General features: G+C 43.9%; 2 protein-coding genes across 2 annotated transcripts in view; one reads left to right on the forward strand and one right to left on the reverse strand.

Annotated features, from left to right (window-relative positions):
• The window catches only part of T265_08995 (hypothetical protein), a gene marked incomplete at both ends in the record, with an annotated part of 53,522 nt that overhangs the window by 23,257 nt on the left and 6,000 nt on the right, over positions 1 to 24,265 (forward strand). Inside the window, 8 exons of the mRNA XM_009174945.1 lie at positions 1,544 to 1,723; positions 4,941 to 5,103; positions 5,202 to 5,494; positions 10,501 to 10,692; positions 14,425 to 14,596; positions 17,851 to 17,973; positions 21,975 to 22,121; positions 23,206 to 23,331. Of these exons, the coding sequence (XP_009173209.1) occupies positions 1,544 to 1,723; positions 4,941 to 5,103; positions 5,202 to 5,494; positions 10,501 to 10,692; positions 14,425 to 14,596; positions 17,851 to 17,973; positions 21,975 to 22,121; positions 23,206 to 23,331 (1,396 nt within the window). The remainder of the gene's footprint in view (positions 1 to 1,543; positions 1,724 to 4,940; positions 5,104 to 5,201; positions 5,495 to 10,500; positions 10,693 to 14,424; positions 14,597 to 17,850; positions 17,974 to 21,974; positions 22,122 to 23,205; positions 23,332 to 24,265) is intronic.
• Positions 1 to 24,265, reverse strand: part of T265_08994 (hypothetical protein) — a gene marked incomplete at both ends in the record, with an annotated part of 36,545 nt that overhangs the window by 7,796 nt on the left and 4,484 nt on the right. The window contains one exon of the mRNA XM_009174944.1: positions 12,586 to 12,632. Coding sequence (XP_009173208.1) covers positions 12,586 to 12,632 — 47 coding nt within the window. The remainder of the gene's footprint in view (positions 1 to 12,585; positions 12,633 to 24,265) is intronic.

The following is a 24,265-nucleotide window of genomic DNA, read 5'->3' on the forward strand; positions in this document are numbered from 1 at the left end:
GATTTCTCTCCAAAACTAAACCAGATCATGTTAACCCTTGTCGGTTAATCAGTTTTCGTCAGCTGCTTTCCTTTGAACACGCAGTTTTATCAGTTTCCCCTAAGACTCGTCCACGAGGATGACAGATTTTGCCTGTTCAACTGCCGTTAGTTTGTTTTACCAAGTCACAGTCAGATCAAGGTAGATAACACCTATAAGACCCTACTCTTTTCTTCAGGCTTTACCCAGTTCTACCCAACGAAGCAATTGACAATCATCTTACCCTTGCTGAACAGCTTCCTTGAGCTGTAGCGTTTCAGCTAGGGGGCAACGGAGTTGCACAATCAAATGGCTACTAGATATTTGGGCAACTTCTCGCTCGCATATGCATTCTGATTGATTCACGCGGAATTTTTCGAAGCGTATCTGAGTCGATCTAAATGCGTTACAAGATTAAATTCTGAACGTTAGTGACGACTCCCTGTCTTTTCCAGTGACAACCTGCAACGTAAACTCTTCCTGTTATGCGGATGGTGAGTCATTGTGGGAACAAATTGCACAGCTTTTGGGCAGAGAATGACGAAAACCAGTCTCACGCTGATCACCTATAGGTTAAGTCAAGCGCCTCCGCACTTGCTCACTCCAACTGTCCCCTCCCTGAAACAGCGTAAACGGAACTGTGTGAATGTGCACAGATGACTTACCCTACCCACTGTTCGTGCCCTGAGGCCTGTTCTGTGGTGATATTCGTGTGATCGCACCGCCAATCAGAATCACGAAACTAGCTAGGAATGGACGATCGCAGCCCACACTAAGGTGCCAACAGTCCACTCGCCGTTCAGTTGTGTGCGAACCTTGACACTGCCCTGTGCGGATTGGCGACAAAGTTACGCACCTGTGGACAACTGAAGCATGTTGCACGATGTTGCCTACATTTGCGTAAATAGTGTCGCACACAATCGAACGCAACTCTCCCTTTTGATATTCGGGGTCGTCAAACCTACGAATGACTCAGCTCCGTATCGGTAACCTCAACATCACCACAATATTTGACGGTGACATACTGATCAACCCCGTATACAGTATGACCATTTGAAAACGCTACAATGCGGGCAGACTGCAGATGCGACCTTCGAGCGCCCCGGACGGCTGTGTAACCCGAATGGATCCATTTACTGCAACGACTCAATCCATGTTCACATGGTACAACACCCTAGGCTGTGTTTTGTGCTTAGCGAGTTCATAGCTTCATTGTCATCTTACGATCACCAGCCTCCTCGTAGGAAAACCCCTTTTCTCGACACGAACAAACTTTGAATAATTAAACTGGAACTCAAAGGTGGGTTAGAACGCAACTAATCTGGAAAGCTCGTGAAATTTCATACGCTTATCACGACCGTAAAAGAAGTTGGGATGTCTCAAAGGTGGCTAAAAATCCGACTGGATTACATGGTCGTGCTAGTGTTCAAAGGTTTCCTTTAGATTTGACCTAGGTCAATTAAATTTTGGTTCACGTTCTCTTTTATTGTAAAAGTAGTCCGCCATTGTTGAATCAAGTGGTTAGAGCGCGAATTTACTGACCACAAGGTCCGTGGTTCGAATCCAACCTCTGCCTCTCGACTTCCCCTGCCTAGGCTTTGGCAACTTGGTAGTATCCCAGCCCTTGTGCTTCCTCTGGGTGGCGTGGCAGCTAGGAACCGAAATGCTGTTACAGCTGAACGCTGAATCTTCCACTGCTGACAAGGTTGCGGATAACAAGCTCGCACTCGGATATCTGTCCTACCTAATCAGAAATAGGCGTTCACTTCGAACAACGTTGCGGTCAAATCTTAAACTTGAAAGCCAGGAAATCAAGTGCGTTTGCTAATTGGACCTCTGTTGTGTTGTGCGGTGGCCGAGCTATGGGGTTACGCCTGCACTGCGCCTGCCAGACTACGCGATAGGGAGAAGACAGAGAACTGGGGACACGGCTGTATTGGCAGGACAAAACATACAGAGCGTCTGCGTAAATATATGGGATGACTAATTGGCCAAATATGGTCGTTCACTTGTTCGCTTCGTACAGCCAATGGTGGTGTTCCGGTCGTGAACATTCTCAGGCCCACTACGCTGGTCGTGTGTTGCTAAGCCGTTTGGTGAGAGCCGCCAACTCATCTACTTTCCGGACGTGTCGTACCGATGGTGACCTTGGGGATGCGTCACTTTCTGCACATGTACTTTTTCTTCTGTCTGGGCGCGCCCTGACAACCTCAGATTTGCTTCTGCAAAAATAGGGTATGCAACGCCCGTATGGTGAGAATGAACCACAGAAATTGACGTCATCTTGCTATCCATTCATGTGTCAGTGGGGCCATGATGCTTATCCCGAATCACGACTTAATGTAGTCGGCATTCATTTTTGACACGATTTTGTACGTAAGCTAACAAGTCAGGAGGTTCTTTAAGCACTTTTGGTGGCTTCCGCAACACGCGCATGCGAAAAAGAAGGGCGAAGCTTGGAAGGTACAACGCTCCATCCCTGATATGATTTCGAGAAAACCGGACCTACTTGGTCGTTTTAGAGATATGGTCGTAGTGTGGAGAAATGAGTAGTTTGTCACTTGAGGGTACCGTGCTCGGTCACGTAGTCGTATTAGAGGCGATTCACTACAGTGGATGCGAGAGAGAGAGAGGGAATGTCACCAATAAATTCCATATTTCTTATCTCGTTTACAGCTCGTCAGTACACAAAGAATACAAACCGGGGCCTAATAAGCCTATATGGGAGTGTTGCACCTCGCGAAATGAAAACGGCTCATCCGTTCCTATGAGACTTCGTCGTACGCCGGTTTATTTTATGAGCAGTTTCAAACGTTTGTCAAACGCATTGCCAGATTTTATATTTTTGCTACGGCTGATTAGGCATCGGGGGGCCCATCGGGGTAACTGAAGCCGGTCACTTTGGCATATTCGGTCACGGTAAACTACGAGAATGGCGCACAACCAACCAGTTTTTCCCGTCAACCGGGTGTGCGCCACCAACACGTGTTTTGAAGGGGCATCTTACATGGTAATCTAACAATAGTAGAACAGTGATTCAGATTTGCTTCTGCAAAAATAGGGTATGCAACGCCCGTATGGTGAGAATGAACCACAGAAATTGACGTCATCTTGCTATCCATTCATGTGTCAGTGGGGCCATGATGCTTATCCCGAATCACGACTTAATGTAGTCGGCATTCATTTTTGACACGATTTTGTACGTAAGCTAACAAGTCAGGAGGTTCTTTAAGCACTTTTGGTGGCTTCCGCAACACGCGCATGCGAAAAAGAAGGGCGAAGCTTGGAAGGTACAACGCTCCATCCCTGATATGATTTCGAGAAAACCGGACCTACTTGGTCGTTTTAGAGATATGGTCGTAGTGTGGAGAAATGAGTAGTTTGTCACTTGAGGGTACCGTGCTCGGTCACGTAGTCGTATTAGAGGCGATTCACTACAGTGGATGCGAGAGAGAGAGAGGGAATGTCACCAATAAATTCCATATTTCTTATCTCGTTTACAGCTCGTCAGTACACAAAGAATACAAACCGGGGCCTAATAAGCCTATATGGGAGTGTTGCACCTCGCGAAATGAAAACGGCTCATCCGTTCCTATGAGACTTCGTCGTACGCCGGTTTATTTTATGAGCAGTTTCAAACGGTTGTCAAACGCATTGCCAGATTCTATATTTTTGCTACGGCTGATTAGGCATCGGGGGGCCCATCGGGGTAACTGAAGCCGGTCACTTTGGCATATTCGGTCACGGTAAACTACGAGAATGGCGCACAACCAACCAGTTTTTCCCGTCAACCGGGTGTGCGCCACCAACACGTGTTTTGAAGGGGCATCTTACATGGTAATCTAACAATAGTAGAACAGTGATTCATATGGATCACGTACTCGTCCGGTCGCACTGTGCTTCTTCTGTTGAGAACTGTAGAATATAGAGACATCTCCCTATATATTTTGGCAAATTCGAGGAAAGTGTCTGGCAAACAGCTCCTGGAGTTCAGCCTATGTGATTTAGCCAGACAGTTTACCATGGATCTCCGTCTGGCAATTACCAGGTGGATAGAACTCGTTGGTCAACTGCTTAATGGCGCATCGAAGAATTCCATGAAAGTCCCGCCTATGGACCCCGCGACTACATATGATTTTAAGTGTAGCACCCTGACAGAAGAGAGGGTCGTCTAAAGGATAGGAAAACCGTTGGGGAAGATGGCTTTCCGGCCGAAACAAATAAAAGACGTACATTCTTACTCCGCAGTCCAGTGTATAAACTATTTCACTGTGTAGGGGAAAAAACTGGGTGACGAACGAATGTATGACCGCCACCTTATCGATGCAGTTGTCGAAATCCTCCTTATGCTCTCACTCGATAAGATCTCCGGTGTTGGACACGTGTGCCCCTGACCTAATAAAACTTATCACATCGCTCAAGCGCGAACATGTTTCGGACGTGACAGTTCAGGCGCCTCCGGTGTGCTTTGATGGATGGTGATAACACTGGACTGTCAGACGACATGGCTGATGATTTGCGTGGCTGATTGTTTCTAGTAGAAGCAATACTCATGTCCATGACTTCTCTTCTTTGCTGTGAACTAACCAGAATAAGTGCTGCAGTATAGGAGTGATGTGAAGGAAAAGGGGCTTCCGCCAATGTAGCTGTTGTGTCGAACACCGGAACATCCTGTGTGCTTAACACACATCTGCTCCGCCTTCGTCTCAGTTCACTGTGATGCAGTAAGCTTATAAGATTGCCATTCGCGCCGTGGGTCATAACCAGTTCATTCTTCGATCACGCAATCTGGTTCCAAGTCATTTTTTACCTCGCTAGGTCAATCGCATAGGAACCTCAATTCAGGGAAAATATTAACAAGAGGTCAGACCTGATGACAAGTGCTAATCATACGCAGTTCTTTTCCGTAACTCACTATACAGCAACTGGCCCGGCAGTATGTGGAATCCGCGGACACTGTGGCACAGAATTTGACCCAGGTGGCTGAGGAAAACCTGGTACTGTCGAATCCCGGTCTAAGCGATGGGGTTGCGAGGCGAATCACACGGCGCGAGACCTCACGTAGGTCAAATACTTCTTGGGATGGTAAGTGCTGAGTCTTATCATATTTATGCCGCTCAATCTCATTGAGAGATTTTTAGACTTCATGGCATAAACATCCTGCTCCATTGTTTATTCCCCAGACATAATTATCACACACGGGAACCAACTGGTACCTCTGCCCGAGGGCGTGCCTTTGGCAACATCGAAAGAGAAGCTTCCTAAGCTCAGCATGGATGCAGTTAATCGCATAGTAGAGGAGGTGCTCGGCCGTCAGGCCTTTGCTTCAACTACTAGTCTTGCCGCCACCGAAAAGCCAGTTAAAAGTAAGGCTCCAACTGCATACACTGGCAGTCAGCGTTGGTTGTCTTCAACGCACTCTCAACTGGGACAAGTCAGCGTTCAACCGAGCGATAATGCCGTGGTCTACCTCAAGGTAAGCTTACCAAGTTATGTTTTTTTCCTTGTGGTTTGATTCCTTGTTAGCAGAGGTGTACTGTGATCGTTTTATGTTTGTGAGGATATCTCCATGTTAAGTTGATTTACCAAAATTGTAGCACTGGAAAACCGTGTTTAGACGTAGGTTGGTTAGACGTCCTTATATTTTACGGATGTCGCGACAGAGGTATAAAGTTTTCCCAATATGAAGTCAAGATGTCTCGGGAGAGTAGTTAACCTGCTGAGTGAAACTCGAAATGTTACGTCCAACCATCAAACATTTAACTTCCAAATTAAGATGTGTCGGAAATTCTCAGCAGGACATTTTGTTGTACACATAGGGGCGCAAAATGGTCAACTTCCCAGTAGAAGAATATGGTGGTGATTCACATCTCGGAACAATACTTTCACCCCAAGCTTTAAAAGCTGAGCTCTGGGGGAATGAGAAAAAGGAACCCTTTTGATGCTCCAAATTCAATCTGATAATAGTGGGCTGAAGCTCAAATTTCACATAGTTAAGCTGCTATCCGCTAATGGAAGCGTTGACATGCCCAGATGCAACCTCTAAATCTATGCTCCTTTGTCTGAAAATGGTCTGGCGCTATTTAGACGCCGTCTAACTAGGAAACAGTATATTCGGGTCTCTATCAGCTTGGATTTAAAACTACACCAAGCAGGACTGCCATTATTCGGTAGAAAGATCACCATTATATATGAGTTGCATTCTGCGTATTTGAGTGCTTTATCAAAAATGCCTAACTTCCCCACCTCGTGAAATAGTGTAATTTACATTTCGAACAGCGCAACAGAACGAGATGATCAAGGCGGCCTAACATAGTCTTCTAGGTTGTATGTTGTTTGCCATTCGTTATTCATTTGCGAAAGTTGTCCCAAATTTCGACCACCACAAACAACGACCTCGAGTCGCCGTTCTTGTCAGGTTTTTTTGACAACCTCCTCTAGATCTAATGACGAAAGTTGGCTGAAGAAGGTCCTTCATACACTCACATCTTGTGGGTGTTAATGTACAGTTCGAAGGGCAATAAATACGATTGACTCACTTTGCAACCGGGTCAAGTTCTAGAACCTGATGGTGGTACAACAGGAAAATGATGGAACGCATCAAAACGTAAAGCCTTGTGGCTGTGTTTAACCTTTCCGTCGCAAGTCCAATTTGCATTCCATCGAATTTTAAGGGTAATATTTTCTCACAGACTACAGGGCTTTGTAGTTTCCACAAACAATACACACACAAATAACTCTTTCATTTTGGAAATGAGATCACATGGATAAGGATGCGCTTGCCTTGAGATCACTTCTTCGTACATTTTCGGATCCGAACGGAAAGTCAGTTGAGCAGGCTTTTCTGTCATACTCTAAGCGGTTTGCTTTACTCAGACACACAATCGTGCCCTTGGGAGAACCCGCTTTCAGTACCACCACAGATTGCTTTTTTCTTGAACAAAAGGCTCCATGGGAAACATCAGGCTCGAAATTCCGGTGGAGTGTTTAGATTACAGTAACATCCTTTCTAATTGAGTTGCTGATTCAAGAACATCCGCACCGTATTCAGTACGAACGAAATTCAACGGGTCAAGTGTTGTGGCACCTAGTTCAGTTGAGTAACGAGGGAAGGGCTTTAGTGCTCAGCGTTTTCACCACTTCAAGGACATGAATTCATTCCGCAGTTGCCTTTTTCAAACTCATCCCAGAATCACAATAGTTTAAACGTTTGTGGGGATTTTCGAGACCTCGTGAATTTGATTGCACATCACTCTCGCATGAAGTCTTCTGTCTGTTCTACCACAGATGTTCTTGTTTTGTGGACCAACCGGAAGACTTGCAGGATTACAGGAAGAGTGTGTAGACTATTGGTTTTGAGGTGAATAGGATGCGTAGGCTTTATCTGATCAGCGCTCTCTCTTGAAGGTCTCTTCTTTGGGAGTGGACAACTTTCTCAAATTTTGTGCGAAAAACACCACTCGGAGCTTCTAAAATGCTTCTAGAATATGAACACTTGGGTTATAGTAAAATACGATGAGTTTTCACCACAGCGTGATGCTTGGTTTGTGATTTTCTGTTGAACCGGGTAACTTCTGTTTCGTCTAAACATTCTTCTGTTGCGGTTACACAGCCCTCGCTTGATGCTTTATGGCTTCGCCTAGTTTTCTCCATTTTTAGGTTATATCTTCGTCCAACTAATTGCATCTTTTCTCATCACTGGCATGGCCATTAATCATGAGGCCGTATTCACCATTTCACTAAGTGGTCACGCTAAGCATCAGGCAGGGCGTAAATGGTGTTCCGCACACTGTTTAACCATCTCCCACTCAAAGTTTCGGCCCGAGAATAAAACCGAATAGCCTACACGATGAACTGTTTACGTATGTGTATGAATATCGTAACTCCATCATAACTAATGTCGGGTGAACAACGTTCGGCTTGAACCTTGGATACAAGGTTCACCGGGGAGAAACACGGCTCCCTGTGTCTGGAACCATTCTCTCAATGCTAGTTGATAAAGCCCTTGAATGGGTACCGGCCATTCGTCCAACTTCGGTCACGTCCGGCGGTCCACGAACAACATATCATCCGATGCTTAGGGAGTGATATTGTTCCCTGATATTTGCATTTCGCCCCGGTTTCCCCCTTCAAATGGAAGTTTGAACCCTTCATTCCAAGACTTCCGTTATGAAGTTTAGCATCACATGTTCTCAGCGACACACTTATGGTAATCTTCTGTGAGAAAAACTATCCAGAGAGAACAATTTCTGGTTTGTCTCATCGCCCCCACCTAAAGAAACCTTACAGAATCACCACTATCATCATTAGACAACGAAGCCACTAATTTTTGAAGACCACAAAAAGTAGGTTTATTTTTAGAGTACTACAAAGATACACTGTGTTTAAAAACAATATCCATTCACTCCCTTATTTGAGGAAAAACATTCAAGTGGTACACTGTTCTTCACCGGTCTATTGCAACAAAAGACTATTGTTATCGTTACTGCGGCGCCTTTTTATTCCACGAAATAGCGAGATCCTCGCACGACTCTGCTCTACGCTTCTACGTGACTGCATACACAGTTTTGTCTTACACTACGATGCGCAAGATCCCTATAAGCTACAGTTTTACCCCACTATTTTCTCATTTTGTATGTGATTCTGAGTAAATGAAACCAGTGCTCTAACCGATACTATACTTAGCGACAAACTATATTTCGAGTGCATATGGTTACTTAGTAATGCCCCTATCCAACAACCACCACGTAGTGGCATCTGCAATCTGTTCAGTTGGTCGTTTACTGAGCCTATGTGCACATAAACCCTCATTTGAAAAGTAGTTTGGTTCTAACGGGGTAGTAAATTGAATGTCGGTCGAATCTTTCGTTTATGATTTCGTAGGTCTACCTAACCAACCTTTATAAATAGTGCCTCATCATTATCGTGGAACCCGATCCATGTAAAGTCGGAACTTTAACAAAATCCCCTGTACGAGCAGCATTTGTGTACCATTTTCCTCTCTATCAGAGGTAAACGGTGGGCGAAACGTTACATTTTTACACACATACACACAAACACAAACTATGTGGATTGTGCGACAACCTCCAGAACAATGATTACAGAAGCCAATGTGCTGCTTACTGTCTAAATGTTAGAAATGACTGACAACAAATGAACCAAGTCGAAATCATACCCTTGTTCATGTAAGCGTCCGTAGTGAAAGTCCCGCGTGATCATTTGGCCTCATCATAATCCCCCAGCAATACAATGGGTTCTACGTGGAACTAAACAGACATTGGGTCGGTGAGCGGCTTAAGGGGAAACGTGTTGTCTCCTGGATAACGGGCTAGGGTACTTCACACTGCCTATGCTTAGCCGATGTGACCGTTTTGAATATTCGGGAGACAACCAGCAGGACATCTATTGGAAGTTCTGGATTTTTGAGACACTGGATTTGCGACACTTGCATACCATCACCCGATGAAATTAACATAACGAGTTTAGATACTTGCTGCGACACGGAGTGCGTGAAGCAGACTTCATCTGTGGCGAACTACAGCTCCTGGTACCCAGCCTCTTTTCAAATCTTGACATATTCGCACGCACATTACATTCTTTGGACAAAACTTTCGTTCACGCCGTCGGTGATTCAAGTCAAAATCCTGAATCCTGATAGTTCGCAGTGTCGAGGAGGTTGTTGCTGAGACTAGGTTCGGTGTTGATGCGCTGGATGCTGAACGATATGCAAGTAAAACGTATCCAGTGTCTCGTAGGTTTCCTTCTTCCTCCAAGCTTCTGAAGAGCCTCGGAAAATACTTCGTATGTTCATTTGACTGCAGGCAAAGTAATTGAGAAGAATTACAAGACTGGAGAAAGTGCAGCGAGGAGAACTGAAGGCCGTTTTTACTGGCACTCGTCTCTGGGATCTCTAACTAGACCAACAAGAGAGAGGAACTAGTTACCGGGGTTAAAACTGTATGTGGTGGAAGCATTTCTGGTATCTAAACTAGGTACCAACAGCAACAAGATATCATGTGTCACATAAAGGGCCGACGAAACAAACGCTAATTTGAATGCAGGGTCTTCTTGAGATTGGTCTAGATTTTATTGAACATTCGCCTGCTAGTTTTGCAGCGCTCATACATTGATGATAGCATCAGACCAACTATTCAGTTTATTCCACGAATGATGAGACAATGGTTCGCGGGTGACTGACAGCAAGATGCATCTGATCAATTCGTTGAAGAACTGTGTAATGCCGCCAAGATCATAACGTAGCAGACAGCTTATAACACGCAACACTTAACTGTTCTTGAAATCATTCTCGACAGATGCAGACCATCCTTTCTGCAGATAGCACATGATGCGTTGAGAGACGGTCGTTTTTTTTGCAGTATCGGCTCTAGTCCCTGCTGTGATTGGTCGTCGATGCACCTTCTAAGCTCCAGAAATTGATTCATATTCATACTGTTCTTCTGCTTGTTCCACTCCACTTTTCAGCCTGATAACATGGGAAGTACATCCTATTTCGCCTCAGCAGTCTCATTAAGAGCCATTCCCGATATCAATGCTGGTGCCATTGACGAACAGGCTATTCACGATGCTATCATGAAGGAACTGCGCAAAGAAGTTGCCCGTCCCGTGCATAGGAAAGACTTGTTTCTGAGTGGAAGTCTTATTCACATTAATGAGGTGAGTTATCTTGCTACCGTGATTGCACCAACTTCATATTTCAAATGCTTTCTCGATTCAGCCATTTTGAGGTCATGTATGCACTGAAACGGAGACACTGTCTAAGAAGAGTTAGCCCATTTCCTGTTAGTCGATTTAAAGGGAACTGAAATTCTGTATTACATTTAACATGTCCTTTTTCATCACCTGTACCGTCCCCTTACATTCAGCCAAGTGGATATCAGCACATTATCGCCAATGCGAACAGTTTGAAGGCAGCTGTCTCAGAATTCATTTGCAAGGCATGGGGATTTTGGTTGTAGGATGCGAACATTTGATTCGCCCCTATAAATCACGTAAATTAAACATTCGATGTTTATAAGACAGACATACAACAACAGATTTTATATGGGGTTCGGTTAACCCCACGTACGACTCAACGTTTTCAGTGCACAAATGGAGGGGCGTCAGAATCACTTCACTGAAAGTGTGATGGCTCATCTGCATGATGGGTTCATCTTTCTATGATGTACGAGTAACTGCCCCTGAAGTGGCCACTTCAAAGTACCTACAAAGTGTTCTCTGAGATCGTCTGCTCAGGAAGCGATTTCACTTCAGGGGATTGAGACTCCTCATGGGTGTGGTCTCTTTCAAGGACTGAGATCATTGTGATATTTTCATGGTGAATTATGATATTAAAACGTGAAAAATTTAAACCTTAGGGGTTTCAAATGGTGCGATATATAATGTACCATAAAAATGCAACTTTCCATGGCATACTGCAAGTCAGGTAATGTAAGAAAATGGAAAAACCGCTGCAAAAAACATTGGTCATATGAGATGTTTCAAGTTCCGGTATGACTAATCGATATGTCAACAGTTAATGTGTACCCTACAGTCAGTTAGGGCTGGAAATTAGTTATTCAATCTCCCTTCGCAAAACCGGTTTCATCGGCCCCGACCTACCAGAGTTATATTTAGCCCTTCACAGACGTGAGATGCAGTCGAGCATTTATCATGAAAAACTTCATAAATTTCACCCTGCTTCTATGATACATTTGAGTTTCCTCTTTATTCGGAAATTTGAGCCTTGACGTGCGACGGACTGGGACGTGACCGTCCTACCAAGGTTGCTGGTTGATGGTTGTCTCTGGTATTCTTACCGTTTTTATTTCGCACACTTTTGGGTTCAAAATAATTGAGTTGGTTTATTCTGCCAAACAGAATCCGTTGCCACAATGGCGATGAAAAATCTTGAGACTGGATGTTCGATTGATGGATGTCCGTCCACTCATTCGCATCAAACAACACCCTTGCGTCTTTCCCTGACGATCTGAGCTGCTCAGGTGACGCTTGCGGCGACAAATGAGCCTTCTAACGAAAAGACCGTGGCAAAGCATTAGAAATAGCTTCATGCTGGCGCCAATTCGGTCGGATTTAGTGTTAAAACATACCCACGCAGTCCGACACTGTACATCAATAGCATTCGTACTTTCCGAGGAAGTTTGGTGTCTCTGACGGAATGAACCTCATTCTGCTTATCTGATTTCGTTCCTTATGTTTGACACGACGAGTAGCAACAATTTGTACTGATTCCGAAAAGAGCACCCCAGGATAAAATTATTTATGCTGTACTAGGACTTGTCTTTCCATTGGAAGATGGCTCGTTTTCGCGTGACTCTCTTGAGGGACTACCCTGTCTCTACAATGTCACATCATGCCTAGCTATATTAAACCATGTGGTTGTGGGCGTTCATGTTTCGGTTCTTTGTTTGGTTTAAATGTTGATACTCAGTTCGCGGACGGATAGCGCATCCTTCCATCTGTTGCTAGTGCGTACGAGCCGATAGATAAGCAAAGCAACCAGATGTTTGACCCGAATTAACTGACAGACCAGTTGCAGTTGGGACTAACGTGATGGCAAAGGCAGCACAGTGCACGTGATGTGGAGTGGATTTCAACTGAAAAAGACAGACAAAGCAAAGTACACTATGTCTGAGTTTCGCCCATATCAAAATTAATCACTAATGTATACTTAGCCATGATAGTGGATAATATTGCTGACAGTTTGACTACTTGTACGGCAGTTGTTTTCTTGTGGGCATTAGCAGACCGTGTTCTAAGTAGGTTGAAAGAGTTGTCGAATCTTCTACACTGTTTTGAGTTGCACGGTACCACATAGAGCAGATGCGTAGTCTCTGCTGACGGGAACACAACTATATTTTATAAGGGGCTTTACAGTTACCCGAGTATGCGACAGTCGAGAAGCATGGCATCTTAGAGATAAACCCGCCTCGCATCTGCACCGGTCGAAGAAACAAAACGTGGTACATATGTGGTGCATGAAATGCTATCATAAACACCCTGTGTTTATTTTATTTCTCTGGTATCCTGTTGCCAAGATTGACGAAATTAGGTACAGTGATGATCGAATCCAGTGTTATGTTGTAGTTGTAGTCTGATTCCGAATTCGATCTCATTCAGATTGATTTGTTGTGATTAGTTAGTCTCAAGTATGCGATATACTGGCGAACAAGTTGTCACAAATTCGTCTCAGGTGTGCAGTTCGCGTAATTGCTGTGCGTTATTGATCCGTCTTAACATCGGACTCGATGCTTGTTTGGTTCGTACGAATCCTTGGGCGAGCAGCACGTGTATAGGCGCCGTTTGAACCCGGTTAGGTCACATACTCAGCCCCTAGACTCAAAACTGATTAATCCCGACGTTGTGTAGATAATGCTCAAGTGGGCAAAAGCTATCTGCGTCTTTCCGATTGGTCGATCCCGACGTGCAGCAACGTAGGATCGTATAACTAGAACGAACAGACTTTATATCACGAACGAGAGGTTCAGTGGATTCTCCCGTAAAAACCAAATTGATTTGAAGATGAGTGTTTTTATCGAAACTTCATGCTTCTTCGAATCAAATGAACAGTGTATGTAACCTGCAGGGTTTGTCGCAATGCATGTGTGTGTATACTCGTGCACGTGCAGTGCGCACAGCAACTGTTTCAGACCGCGCTATGCATGAGATTAGAAAGATGAGACGTCATCGTTGGATGAATGTCGGTGGTGCTCAAAAACGATGGACTTTGTTTATTAATCGTATCATTTCCTAATTTGAATAGAATGACGCTTTTGGTTGACGGAATGAGATTTTGTTCGAATTTCATTATTGGTAGCATATTTCAGAAAACAAAAGTGAAACAGTCATTGGAATTACTGTGTTGGCTTCTTGAGCGTCTAAGTTTCAATTCTTGCAAATTAGAAAGTCTATCGGGCGATTTCGGAAAGTAAACAGACATCCGTACTCATATCGAGACCTAACATTATTCTCCTAATCGATTTTTAAATAGAGGGCTGGAATAAATTATCCCTCAGCATTATGTTGCCGCAATCCCACCCCACCGGATTGTCGTTATCATCTCGTAACAACATGATATTTGATTTGCTTGCGTACAGTCTGGATACCAAACCTCTTGTATCTGCTGACGATGCGGGTCTGTGTGGAGTGCGTCTTTCCTATACTATCCAAACTAAACGTCTGTAGTCCTCCAGGAAAGTTTAAACTACACACGTACCATGCAAATGCACTCTAGCTTTAAATGCTAAAAGTCGTCGTAATATTTTACTGAACCGTCCTCCCGGGTTGGTTTTAGAAGCGTCGTTATTTATTATAAATCGATTAGACTGAGTCCAGCTCCAGAACATTCCGGTTAACTTATCCTACCACACGTTTATTTGTGTTCTGCAGTACTTGGCCACTCCAGATGTGGAGTCATTCATCAGACAGGTCACTGTTCCAGCCGAGGAAATCCAAGCCAAAAGTCCAATTATGGCTATGCTACGCAGTATGTTTGGTGTCAGCATTCTCCGGAGTCCAACGTTCCAGTTACTGAACATTTCCAGTATAATCACTATGATCGGTAAGTCATTTGCCTCCCAAAACACCATGACATCCTGCGTAGATACTTTGCTATCTTGGAGACAAGAAATGATCTCAAGTTCACAGCCGGACAGTCTCAATCCTCATGTCGACGCTCTGTCTGGCGATGCGAAACGTGCACAAGATTTGGGCTACGGCAGTTGAAAATGACAGAAAGGATGATGTAACCTGTAACTAGTTGGTCAGATCACAAAGTCCTGAGGTTCTGAGTCAGGATCGGTGAGAAAACACGTATTTCACTCTGATTCATACTGTTAGTCAGTTCGCCCATAGACAGAATTGAAGATAGCAATTGTGTTCAGAGATTGATCCTACAGCTCAGACCAGTGGGTTTCCGCATTTACGTTATCAAGACATTCTAACGAACATCCTCAGTTGAGACTGTCATCATTTGATGGCCACGATTCCCTTGCTGTTTCCTGAAGGAAACTGTGATCTGAGCCACCATAGAGTTGACGCCTACTTTCTAATGTCATAGTGCGTAGTAAAATTCGGATGAGCTACGTATTCGAACAAGAAAGTGACATCGAATTCGATAGGAATAGAGGAAAAGTGTGATTGAGCGAAAACTTAAGACAAGTGACACTAAACTAATGTGTGGAAATCTACAAAGAAACTAGGATTGATGTTGGACAGCGTTCAATACGAAACTTAATTGAAATAGGGAAATTGTTGTCTAGAATCTGGAAAGTGATCTGTTTATTGATTAACTTGTTTATTCAGAAAACACTTTCGGAGTGGTGTTGAAGTCGTTCAGAAGACGTAGTTTATCCAAAACCGTGGTATTGAGGCAACTACAGCTAAAGCGGTAAGTAGCAATCATTTCCACCAACTATTAGCGGAAATCCTGAGTGGGCGGCCAAAATGATCCGGTACGAACAATGACATGGTGCCACCAAACGTAACAGAACGTGGTGAGTCATCGGTCAGATTAAGAGCAGCGAAGTAAAACCGCGTGAACGCTTGATTTGAATCTCAACTGAAATCGTATACATATAGGTCCTTATGGGTAAGAAGTGTTCCCAGTTTTCTATAAAGGAAAAATATTGTTAGCTCAGGTAGCGTCGATGGTCGTTGGCTTGTTCGCTGAGCTGGGCAATTTGATTGGACCACTAACCCACCGCTACGCACCACCCAATAACGCGCTGATGATGTCACCTCGATTGGTGATGAAACTTTTGCAATCAAATTGCCCAGCTCAGCGAACAAGCCAACGACCAGTGTTCCCCAGTGTCTGTGGGATCCGAATGAACAGAACCTAACGTCGTGAGGTAACACAGTATTACTGAACTTTGCTATTTCGGACTAAAGCTAAGAGTTGAGCCAGTTCCTCTCATGTACATTTCCCGATGTTTTAGTTTAGTTTGGTTAGTTTTGTTACTCGCTGTTTTTAGTCTGTGTGTAGGGGCCACTGAAATGCTGCGCTCACAGTGTACCACATGCTCTCAGGTGTCACCGTGATAATTACGATAGGCTTGTATTGGTTTGTATTGATTTATTGACAGGATTCTGCCCCGCTCATTTCAAACATGGATATTATCTTCAGAAATTTGAACAACCAGTCCATATTTTCAGTCGAATGTCCGTAATACGTTGACCACCCACACAGTCTTGAATGAACAAGAGCGATGCTCAACTTTGATGGTGGTTTGAACATGGTGGTCACTTTTGCTTGTCACCCATAACTGAGAGGTTTTTGGGACTTGAGAGATGCAGCACTTTCCATCCGACCGAAACCAGAAACTTCGAGCAACGGTAGCCGATCGCCAGTTTTTTGACTGAGTGTATCCAAACCACACCAGCAATCTAGGATCGGTCTTAGAAAATTCACTCCATAGAAGACTTTTGAGTATACATGACCAATTTTAAGTCCTTCACAAAAGCCTGTACATTTCGATAATCACTTCGTCCCGCGTAACTCTCAGTTGACCCGAAAAGTATTCTACCATTAGAATTTAATCTGCCTGCTACTGCAAGCAGTGGCCCTGGGTATTCGGATTATTCGACCGAGGAACTCTTTGCGATACGCTCAACCAAGTGCTGCTAACGTTACAAACTTTTCCCCCAATATATCAGCTTCATTTCGAATTTGAATGATCATATGTGGATTACAATAGATGGGACACGTGACTTCCTATCTTTCTTCTACTAGGGGAAAAGATAAACAACACAATTTCCATCTCTCACTGTTTCTGCTGTCCGGTACAGAGTGACGGCGGTGTGAGGCAAAACCAAACTGGGATGGCCTTCCTTCGTCCTACTATCCCCCTCCCCTAATCCATTTTTATCTGCATTTTTTCGTAGATTCCGTCATGTTCTGTCGTAAGCCGTCATGAACTATTGATCCTAGATGGATCGGACTAATTTTATACAGACATCATGCGCTTCCTGTGAAATTGCGTTACTACGGGTTGTGCGCGCACATTTTACACTAAACCGTATCGGGTGACGTTTTTTCTCAGGGTGTACTATTTCTGTAAAGTTTTTATAACTTTTAAGACCTTTCTAGTCAGTTTGTACGTGAATTATCACATTGATATTTAAAGTCGTCTTACGTGCCGTACCACAATCTCAGAACCTTAGCTTTCCTAGCTCGTTACTTCGCGTGTCACTCGACTAGACTTCACAAACTTTTACGTGTTCTACAGTGACGAATGAACCGGTTGATGACCTAGGGCTACTGCAGGTAGGCTCAAGGAGCAATAGCTCCGCCATATTCTGTACCAACATGTGCTGCCGCGACTCGAACTTATGACTGAGTAAACGAGTGCCTAATCGGGAGTTTCGTAAGTCGTGCCACATCGTTCCCAGTCCAAGTAAACCTTGAAAACCACTCACCAGCTGTTGATGAACTTCGGTTTGCACTTCGTTCATGCGAGTGCTTTGAGTGATTCAGTGTGATTCACACCTAAAATGTATGGGGTTGATTGTGTAAATAACTCGAAACGTTGGCGTTCCCACTGGAATCCCTCCAGTAATCTCCCTGCGTCCTCCTTTAGGGACCCATGTTTGAATTATAAGTTGTTGCGTGCCAGGCGTAGCCCTCCTCATATTTACAGGATACCACTTCCCGCATCAACAGCTGTTCAGAAAAAAACTTGTTTCTAGATATGAAGCTTCCTACCTGAATGAACAAGTCCCGTCAGCTCCCAATACCATCAAATAGTTTTCATCAGTCTTTGTATCATTCATATATAATAATGTAAGAATGTTTGGTTTCTTCTCTTTCCCCAGGCTATATTGTTCCCTATCAATTTTTAAAGGACAACGCGCAGTTCCATGGCTACGGAGAGACCGAATCCGCGTATCTCCTCGCATCTCTGGGCATACTTAACACAATCGGGAGGCTTATCTCTGGTGAGTGAAAGTGAGCATCGGCACTCTTCCACAATCCTGCTCTCACTCTACCAATGCAAATTCATCTGGGGACAGGAACAGTAACGTAAACAGCAGGATAACCAGTTATTTTATTGCTGTTCACTGTCCCCTGGTTGGTTCTCATGTAAAACAAACCGCTAGTTTGGGGTTCATATGTTGTCTTCCCGAATGTAGTACACATACACATGTCCTGCATGGGAGCAGTAGTAAAGAACGTATAGAATGCAATATCTACTTATCGACCTCATTACATCGCTTGTTGCTTTAGACTTTTGTAGTAATGCTATCGTCCCTATCATCTGTTTTGTACATCATACTAGTAATCCATATGATATTACAGCGGGAACCACGGCGTTGCCACCCAAAACGCTCCAAATGATAGGTTTAAGTGAGCCATTCTATGTTCGCATGAATCGTGCGACGAATTCGGTTATTCACGTCATCCATGTTGTACTTAGCTGAATATTAAAAATTTCGGATCTCTCAAAGAAGGCGCAAGAAAGACAGTCTAGTGCTTGTAGGGGAACTCCAACAGAAGGACCAAACACATCGAATGTATAAGGAATATTAATGACCGCATCGAACTCCATGTAATTTTATTCCCAGTTTTAAATAATTGTTTCCAATTGTCTGTCCCTTTCCATTCGGTTTGTCTTATTCTGGTCTGTTAATTCAGATCCTTGTGCTGTTCACATGTTTAGCAGTCTATTTTTTTAAAATTAGAATTACCAGACTTCCATGCCTTGCAAATTCACATTCTTTACCTTAAAAGTCTAAATTTGACCAGAACGAATGCGATGTGACCGAGTTCAGCATTAGACTCGATCACTTGCTGGACATGTGATCACAACAGATCGCACGCCCAATCGTTTTTTACTAGTAGGACCCTATTAGTTAATACATGTAATATTGCAGACATCCGAATCATCGGTATACCATCAAAACGTATGGACTGTCTTGGACAAAGTAACACAGCTTTGGGATATTAATTCCTAACCTCTCACGCCTGATCTCATAGAAAATTCCACTGTACTCCAATATGTTATATTCTCTTCGATGATGTATCAGTCAGACACGTTAGATCACCGGAATGGACAAAACAAACAACTTCGAGGAAGTTATACTGCAAGCAAGTGGATCGTTCTGTAGTACGGAATTCAACTGAACCAGAATATAAAAAGAGCTAACAGTTCAACAGGATGTCAGTGAGAGGCAGAAATGTAAAAACAAGGTTTCAGTATACAGGACAAATCGTCAGTTAAATGGATTTGTTCGTTTGGAGGTAGTCCTAACACAATACAAGGTTAAACAGGCCAAATTCGTGGGATCTAATGAGGTTGTCCGAAAATGAAGTCTACAACTCAATGGCACAACGAACAAACCCTTCATGATCGTGAGAATTATGAGACGATTTTTGTAAATAATAACCGGAAATTCTCTCAGCGATGGTAGTCATTACAAGGTTCTCTAAAACGTTTCTTGATCACAGCAGTGACATACTGCTCACAGTGTGCAATTTGAGTAGCCGCTTCCGGTTAGATCACGTTTGTTTGATGTCCCAGAGTGGCTACTCAACCGGATTTTGAGTGCCCACCATGCGTCTGCTCTAGTCCATCAGGGGCGTTGGAATAGAGTTCATAGCTTTTACCTTGATGGCCTCGATGTGACAAGCTATTCACACTCTACAGTCTAACCTATCTGCCAACTGGAGCAATCGGTCACCGGAAGCAGCCTGACGGGTCTTCAGAAGCTCTTATTGATCTCAAGCATGAAAGGGAGGTAGGAATGTGTCCTCAGCTGCAACAATTCAGTGGCCTATTTTGTCAAAGCACCAGATTGTCACCAGCTTATCCCAAGGTTGTTTTAATGTGTGACATCAGTTTTCCCCAGAAGGACGGTTGCTTGGTGCTCAAGTCTGTATCTTCATTTTGAGGTGTTTTGTTACCAGGCCATGCGACAGCATCATCATCGTCGACAGCTTGACATAAGTGTTCAGCAACAATGCTCCGCTGCGGTACAACTATGATTTATTTGAAAGCCTTATTGTGGAGAACAGAATGAAGATAGATGGCGAAGAGACTTAGTGGTAGCTTACTATAATCACTGCGAGGTGTCTATACCTCCAAACACTCACTCAGGCAATCTGGATAGAAGCTGACAGCAAGATCGCCACTGACGTCGGTTGGCAACCATATCTTGCAGCGTCTTCAACCAGGGGTAGTGAGAATCACGCGGTCCCCATCCTGGAAGGCGAGTAGCACCGATAGCACCCAAGCGTTTCGTGATCTCCTTCATACTCCTCTGCCAAGTCAAGATTTGGCCGCCACTCTGAATTGGGCATAGAAGACAGCACTCTCTTCAGCAAGCGATGGTTTGGCATACGCAACACATGTCCCAACCAACGCAGCTTCTGGTGCTGGACACTTTCTTCAATGAACGTACCCGTTGTACAACCGAAAACTCACTTCCTAATTGCCTCGTTACGGATGCGCCGACACCAATCCACATGAGCTGTAGTTCTGAGACACACGACACCTATAGTAAAATCGGCGTTCTTTAGCCTGACAGCGCAATCAGACTGTACACCTTCAATCATCCATCTAACTACTAACTAAAGGCGAAGTCGAGCTCTGGTTATCTAACGAGCTATGCCCCTTTGTGTTAGCCTGAAACAACTGGTTGAGGACAAACGCTAGAGTCAGTCGGAAAAGGAAACAACCACAACGTACATCCGAACATTCACTGAAGCAGGTGAACGTGGCGAGCGTTACTGTATTTACACTGATGAAAATCCACAAATGACTTAATGACTTAATTCTCCACTGTGGGGTGATTTCTTTTCATTGGTAGCATTCCGGGACCAAAGCGTGACATCTGGCATGAAAATTTGATGATTCATGTGCTGAAATCTGCACGCTTGTGTAAAGCAGCAAAATACGATCTGGACTTCTCGATTTTTCAGAATAAAATGGCAAACTTGGGCATTCCACAGACAGAGGTGTGTGGTTACATGACCGTCCAAATAGCTGGCGTGTTACGTTGACATGGTGGAAGGCCTGGGTACTCACAAGAAATTCGCCTTTAATTTTCGCAACTGAGCGTACTCGGAGTTGAGACCTGGTTGTTAGGATAATTGACGGATTGAACGAAAAAGACTCAAGTGAAGTTTTGTTGTGAGTTGTAAATGTAGAACTTTGTACTTCCGATAGTACACTGGGAAAGGCACCTACTTACGGTGCTAACCCCACATTTAAGTCGTACTCACTTAAAAGCCTTTTTATTCTTACTTACGGTTGAACTGAGTTGCACCTATTCCCCTCATCACACTCACTTTGTCACTTTCAGAGGCTGCTCCAAGCGCTTTGGGTCTCCTACCTATAGAGGTTGGCAGATATTTACACGTTACTTGTGAAACCCTGTCATATCAACACCGGCATGAATACAATAAAACACAAAAGAATGCGGTCACCTATTCAGTGTCGGGTTATTGTACAGGAATTCGTGGAGTCCAAGGCTAGAAATAGCTTACAAAATCACAACTGATTTCATATTTAGATCACGGTTAGATGCCAGTAAGAAATTCAATTACGTGTTAGCAACGCAACAGGCTGTGTTTCGCTGGTCTGTTGAAAACGTAAAAAAGATGATGATTCATATATTACAGTGTGGACACATCTCATAAATAGCGTCAGGTGGTTTAGAAAGTCGTGTGAACATAGGCTGGAATATTCACTGCATTGACAGGTGAGCTGACCCGATTTGAAACATAAGATTTCGAAATAGCAGTTATAAGAACCATCTGATCGATACCTTTTGCCGAATTTTTCTCATTTTCTTGCCTGGAATTTTGGAAGCCCAGTCTCCGATTGTCTGACAGTAACAATCTTTTCACCTCTGTTCGGCGCGAACACCACTATCGGCTGGTGCACCGTTTGTTTGCTCATGTGTACCTTAACGCTCCTCATTATTTCTGGATACAGGCTGGCTTTCCGATCGTCCTTGGGTCAACATCGTTCTGGTCAACAATGTCTCGCTGCTCGTTTCTGGAGTCGCTACAGCCATCCTGCCTTTGTTGCGCACCTACTCAGGAATGATGTTCTATGCCTGTTTCTTTGGATTCGTCATAGGTAGGTAACAGTAAATATTGATCTACTACGTGCCCGTTTAAGTGTATGACGGCTGTGTGTATCTATCCCCATTTCGGGCATCTCGGAATAAATATACGCGCGACAACATTGACGCATCAGTTTGCGTCCTTTTTATCAAAATAGTTGCCACCCTTATTACTTGGATTCTGAGCTTCACTCGTGGTTCGGAGAGTGCCGGCTATTGAGTTCACTCACGACTACCTGTTGGTACGGTATTCTGGTATTCCATTTTTCTCGACTACTGTTTTATGGATCATCATTAGGCATTCATGAGACTGACAGTTTTTGCTCAGCATGCATCAATTTTTCTTATGGTAACCCCGCCCGATAAGTCTTAGTGTTTCATACTGATACCACCATGTCATCAACAAGCAATGATTTGTGTGCTTTTGAAATATGGTTCTGAATGCAACGAACCGACAAAATAGGTGGCGGCTAATGTGACTTACCGGCAGGAACCACTAAGTCAGATGTTGCATGTTCGGTGTGTCAAGTGATCCAGGGTCTGTATAACCATTTGTGTATATCCCATCTTCAATTGCTGTAATGTCCCTCCAGGGTAGATCTGTCAGCTACAGCAAGTCCTCAAAGAAGATTTCAGAGAAGAGGGAGCGTCCTTAGGACATGACACAATCGCTGTCAGCCGGGATCCAGAATGCGGCCCCTAGAAGGAAGGCCAACCGATTTCCTTTCGCTTGATGGTCAAAGGTTCCAACTGCTGCAGGGTTATCCGGAAGCAATCAAATGTGTATCTTGAATCGTTTGCTCCACATGTGCACGATGTCGAATTCATTCGATGAGCATAAATCACTATTCATCACCCACGACGAGGAGGTTCTTTCACACTGACTTGGATTTCGATCTTCGGAGTGGAAGCTGTTTAGGATTCAAACCTAGTATTAATATCAGATCATGCGCAGTCCGCTTTGCCCCGAATTTGCATTGTTTTACCTACAATTAAGCCCAAGGTAGTCCTAAAATGATATAGAGGTGATTTTCATTCGTTTGGAACTTGTTCGTTGTCTTTTAAGGGTAATTTCTGCATGTTTCAAATCCGCCGTAGCTGCGTTTATCGCTGTACGAACAATTCTGATTGTGGAACTGATCGGCCTGGATCGTCTCAGCAACGCGTTCGGATTTCTCCTCCTGTTTCAAGGCATTGCTGTTGTCGGTGCTCCACCCGCTCTAGGTAGGTTGGTTACATAACCCGTCATCCCTGTACTCGTGCGTTATTCTCATTGGACTGTGTCTACATTACTATCTTTAGTGTTTTCGGGCTATTTTTCCACCGTTCTTTTCGCTAAATATTTCCGTTTAGTATTCGTTGTGGCATCGAGAAATATATAGCTTAAACATTTGTTGTCTACCTAATGTACACTGCACCGTACATTGTACCTACAATGTACCTACACTTACTGGAAATGAAAAGTGCATTCAGATAGCCAGAGTACTTGTACAGGATCCGTGAAAAGTGTTCGGTACAGAGAATATCTCTTAACTTTCTTATTTCTCAGCCAGTTGTGTGAAGGTTTTCCGGGCAACAGACTTCAACTTATTTGAAGCGACCTTATGGTTTAACATCTGATTTGACTGTAAGTTAGGTTACCCGGATTAAGGCTCATGCACGTCGTATGTTACAACTGACTTCTGCGCACAATATCTTCCGGATAAGTGGTTATTCTCGTTTCAGCCATTTCCGTGTTTCTTGATCTTGTTAAAAATCCTGTAATCCGGCTTTGAATACCTGTGCGGCGCAGCAGAAGGAGTCGGTCTCATGGCTTTCGTGGGCATTTCAAACAGGCTTGTCATGGTCGACGTTACAGATTGCCATAAGAGATCAAACTAGAGCAAAGTGTACTAATTTAACGTTATGTCACCTGAATTTCCATGTGGTGAGTCGAATGAAGCTTGGACATTTTTCGACCCGCTAGCTCGGCTGAATAACTAGTGTGATGGTCCTTCAAAGCCTTAACTAAACGGCTGTCTGCTTGAACATTGCAGATTCCGGTCTAATGGAGTGTGGTTTGTGCCAAGCCTTAGGTAAAGAGACCTAGCAAATTGCTTGGCCAGAAAACAGTTCAGCACAACAAATCCATGTTGTTAGGCCAATTTTAACTAGCAAA

The sequence above is a fragment of the Opisthorchis viverrini genome, assembly GCF_000715545.1.
Source record: "Opisthorchis viverrini unplaced genomic scaffold opera_v5_250, whole genome shotgun sequence".
NCBI classification, from domain to species: Eukaryota; Metazoa; Platyhelminthes; class Trematoda; order Opisthorchiida; family Opisthorchiidae; genus Opisthorchis; species Opisthorchis viverrini.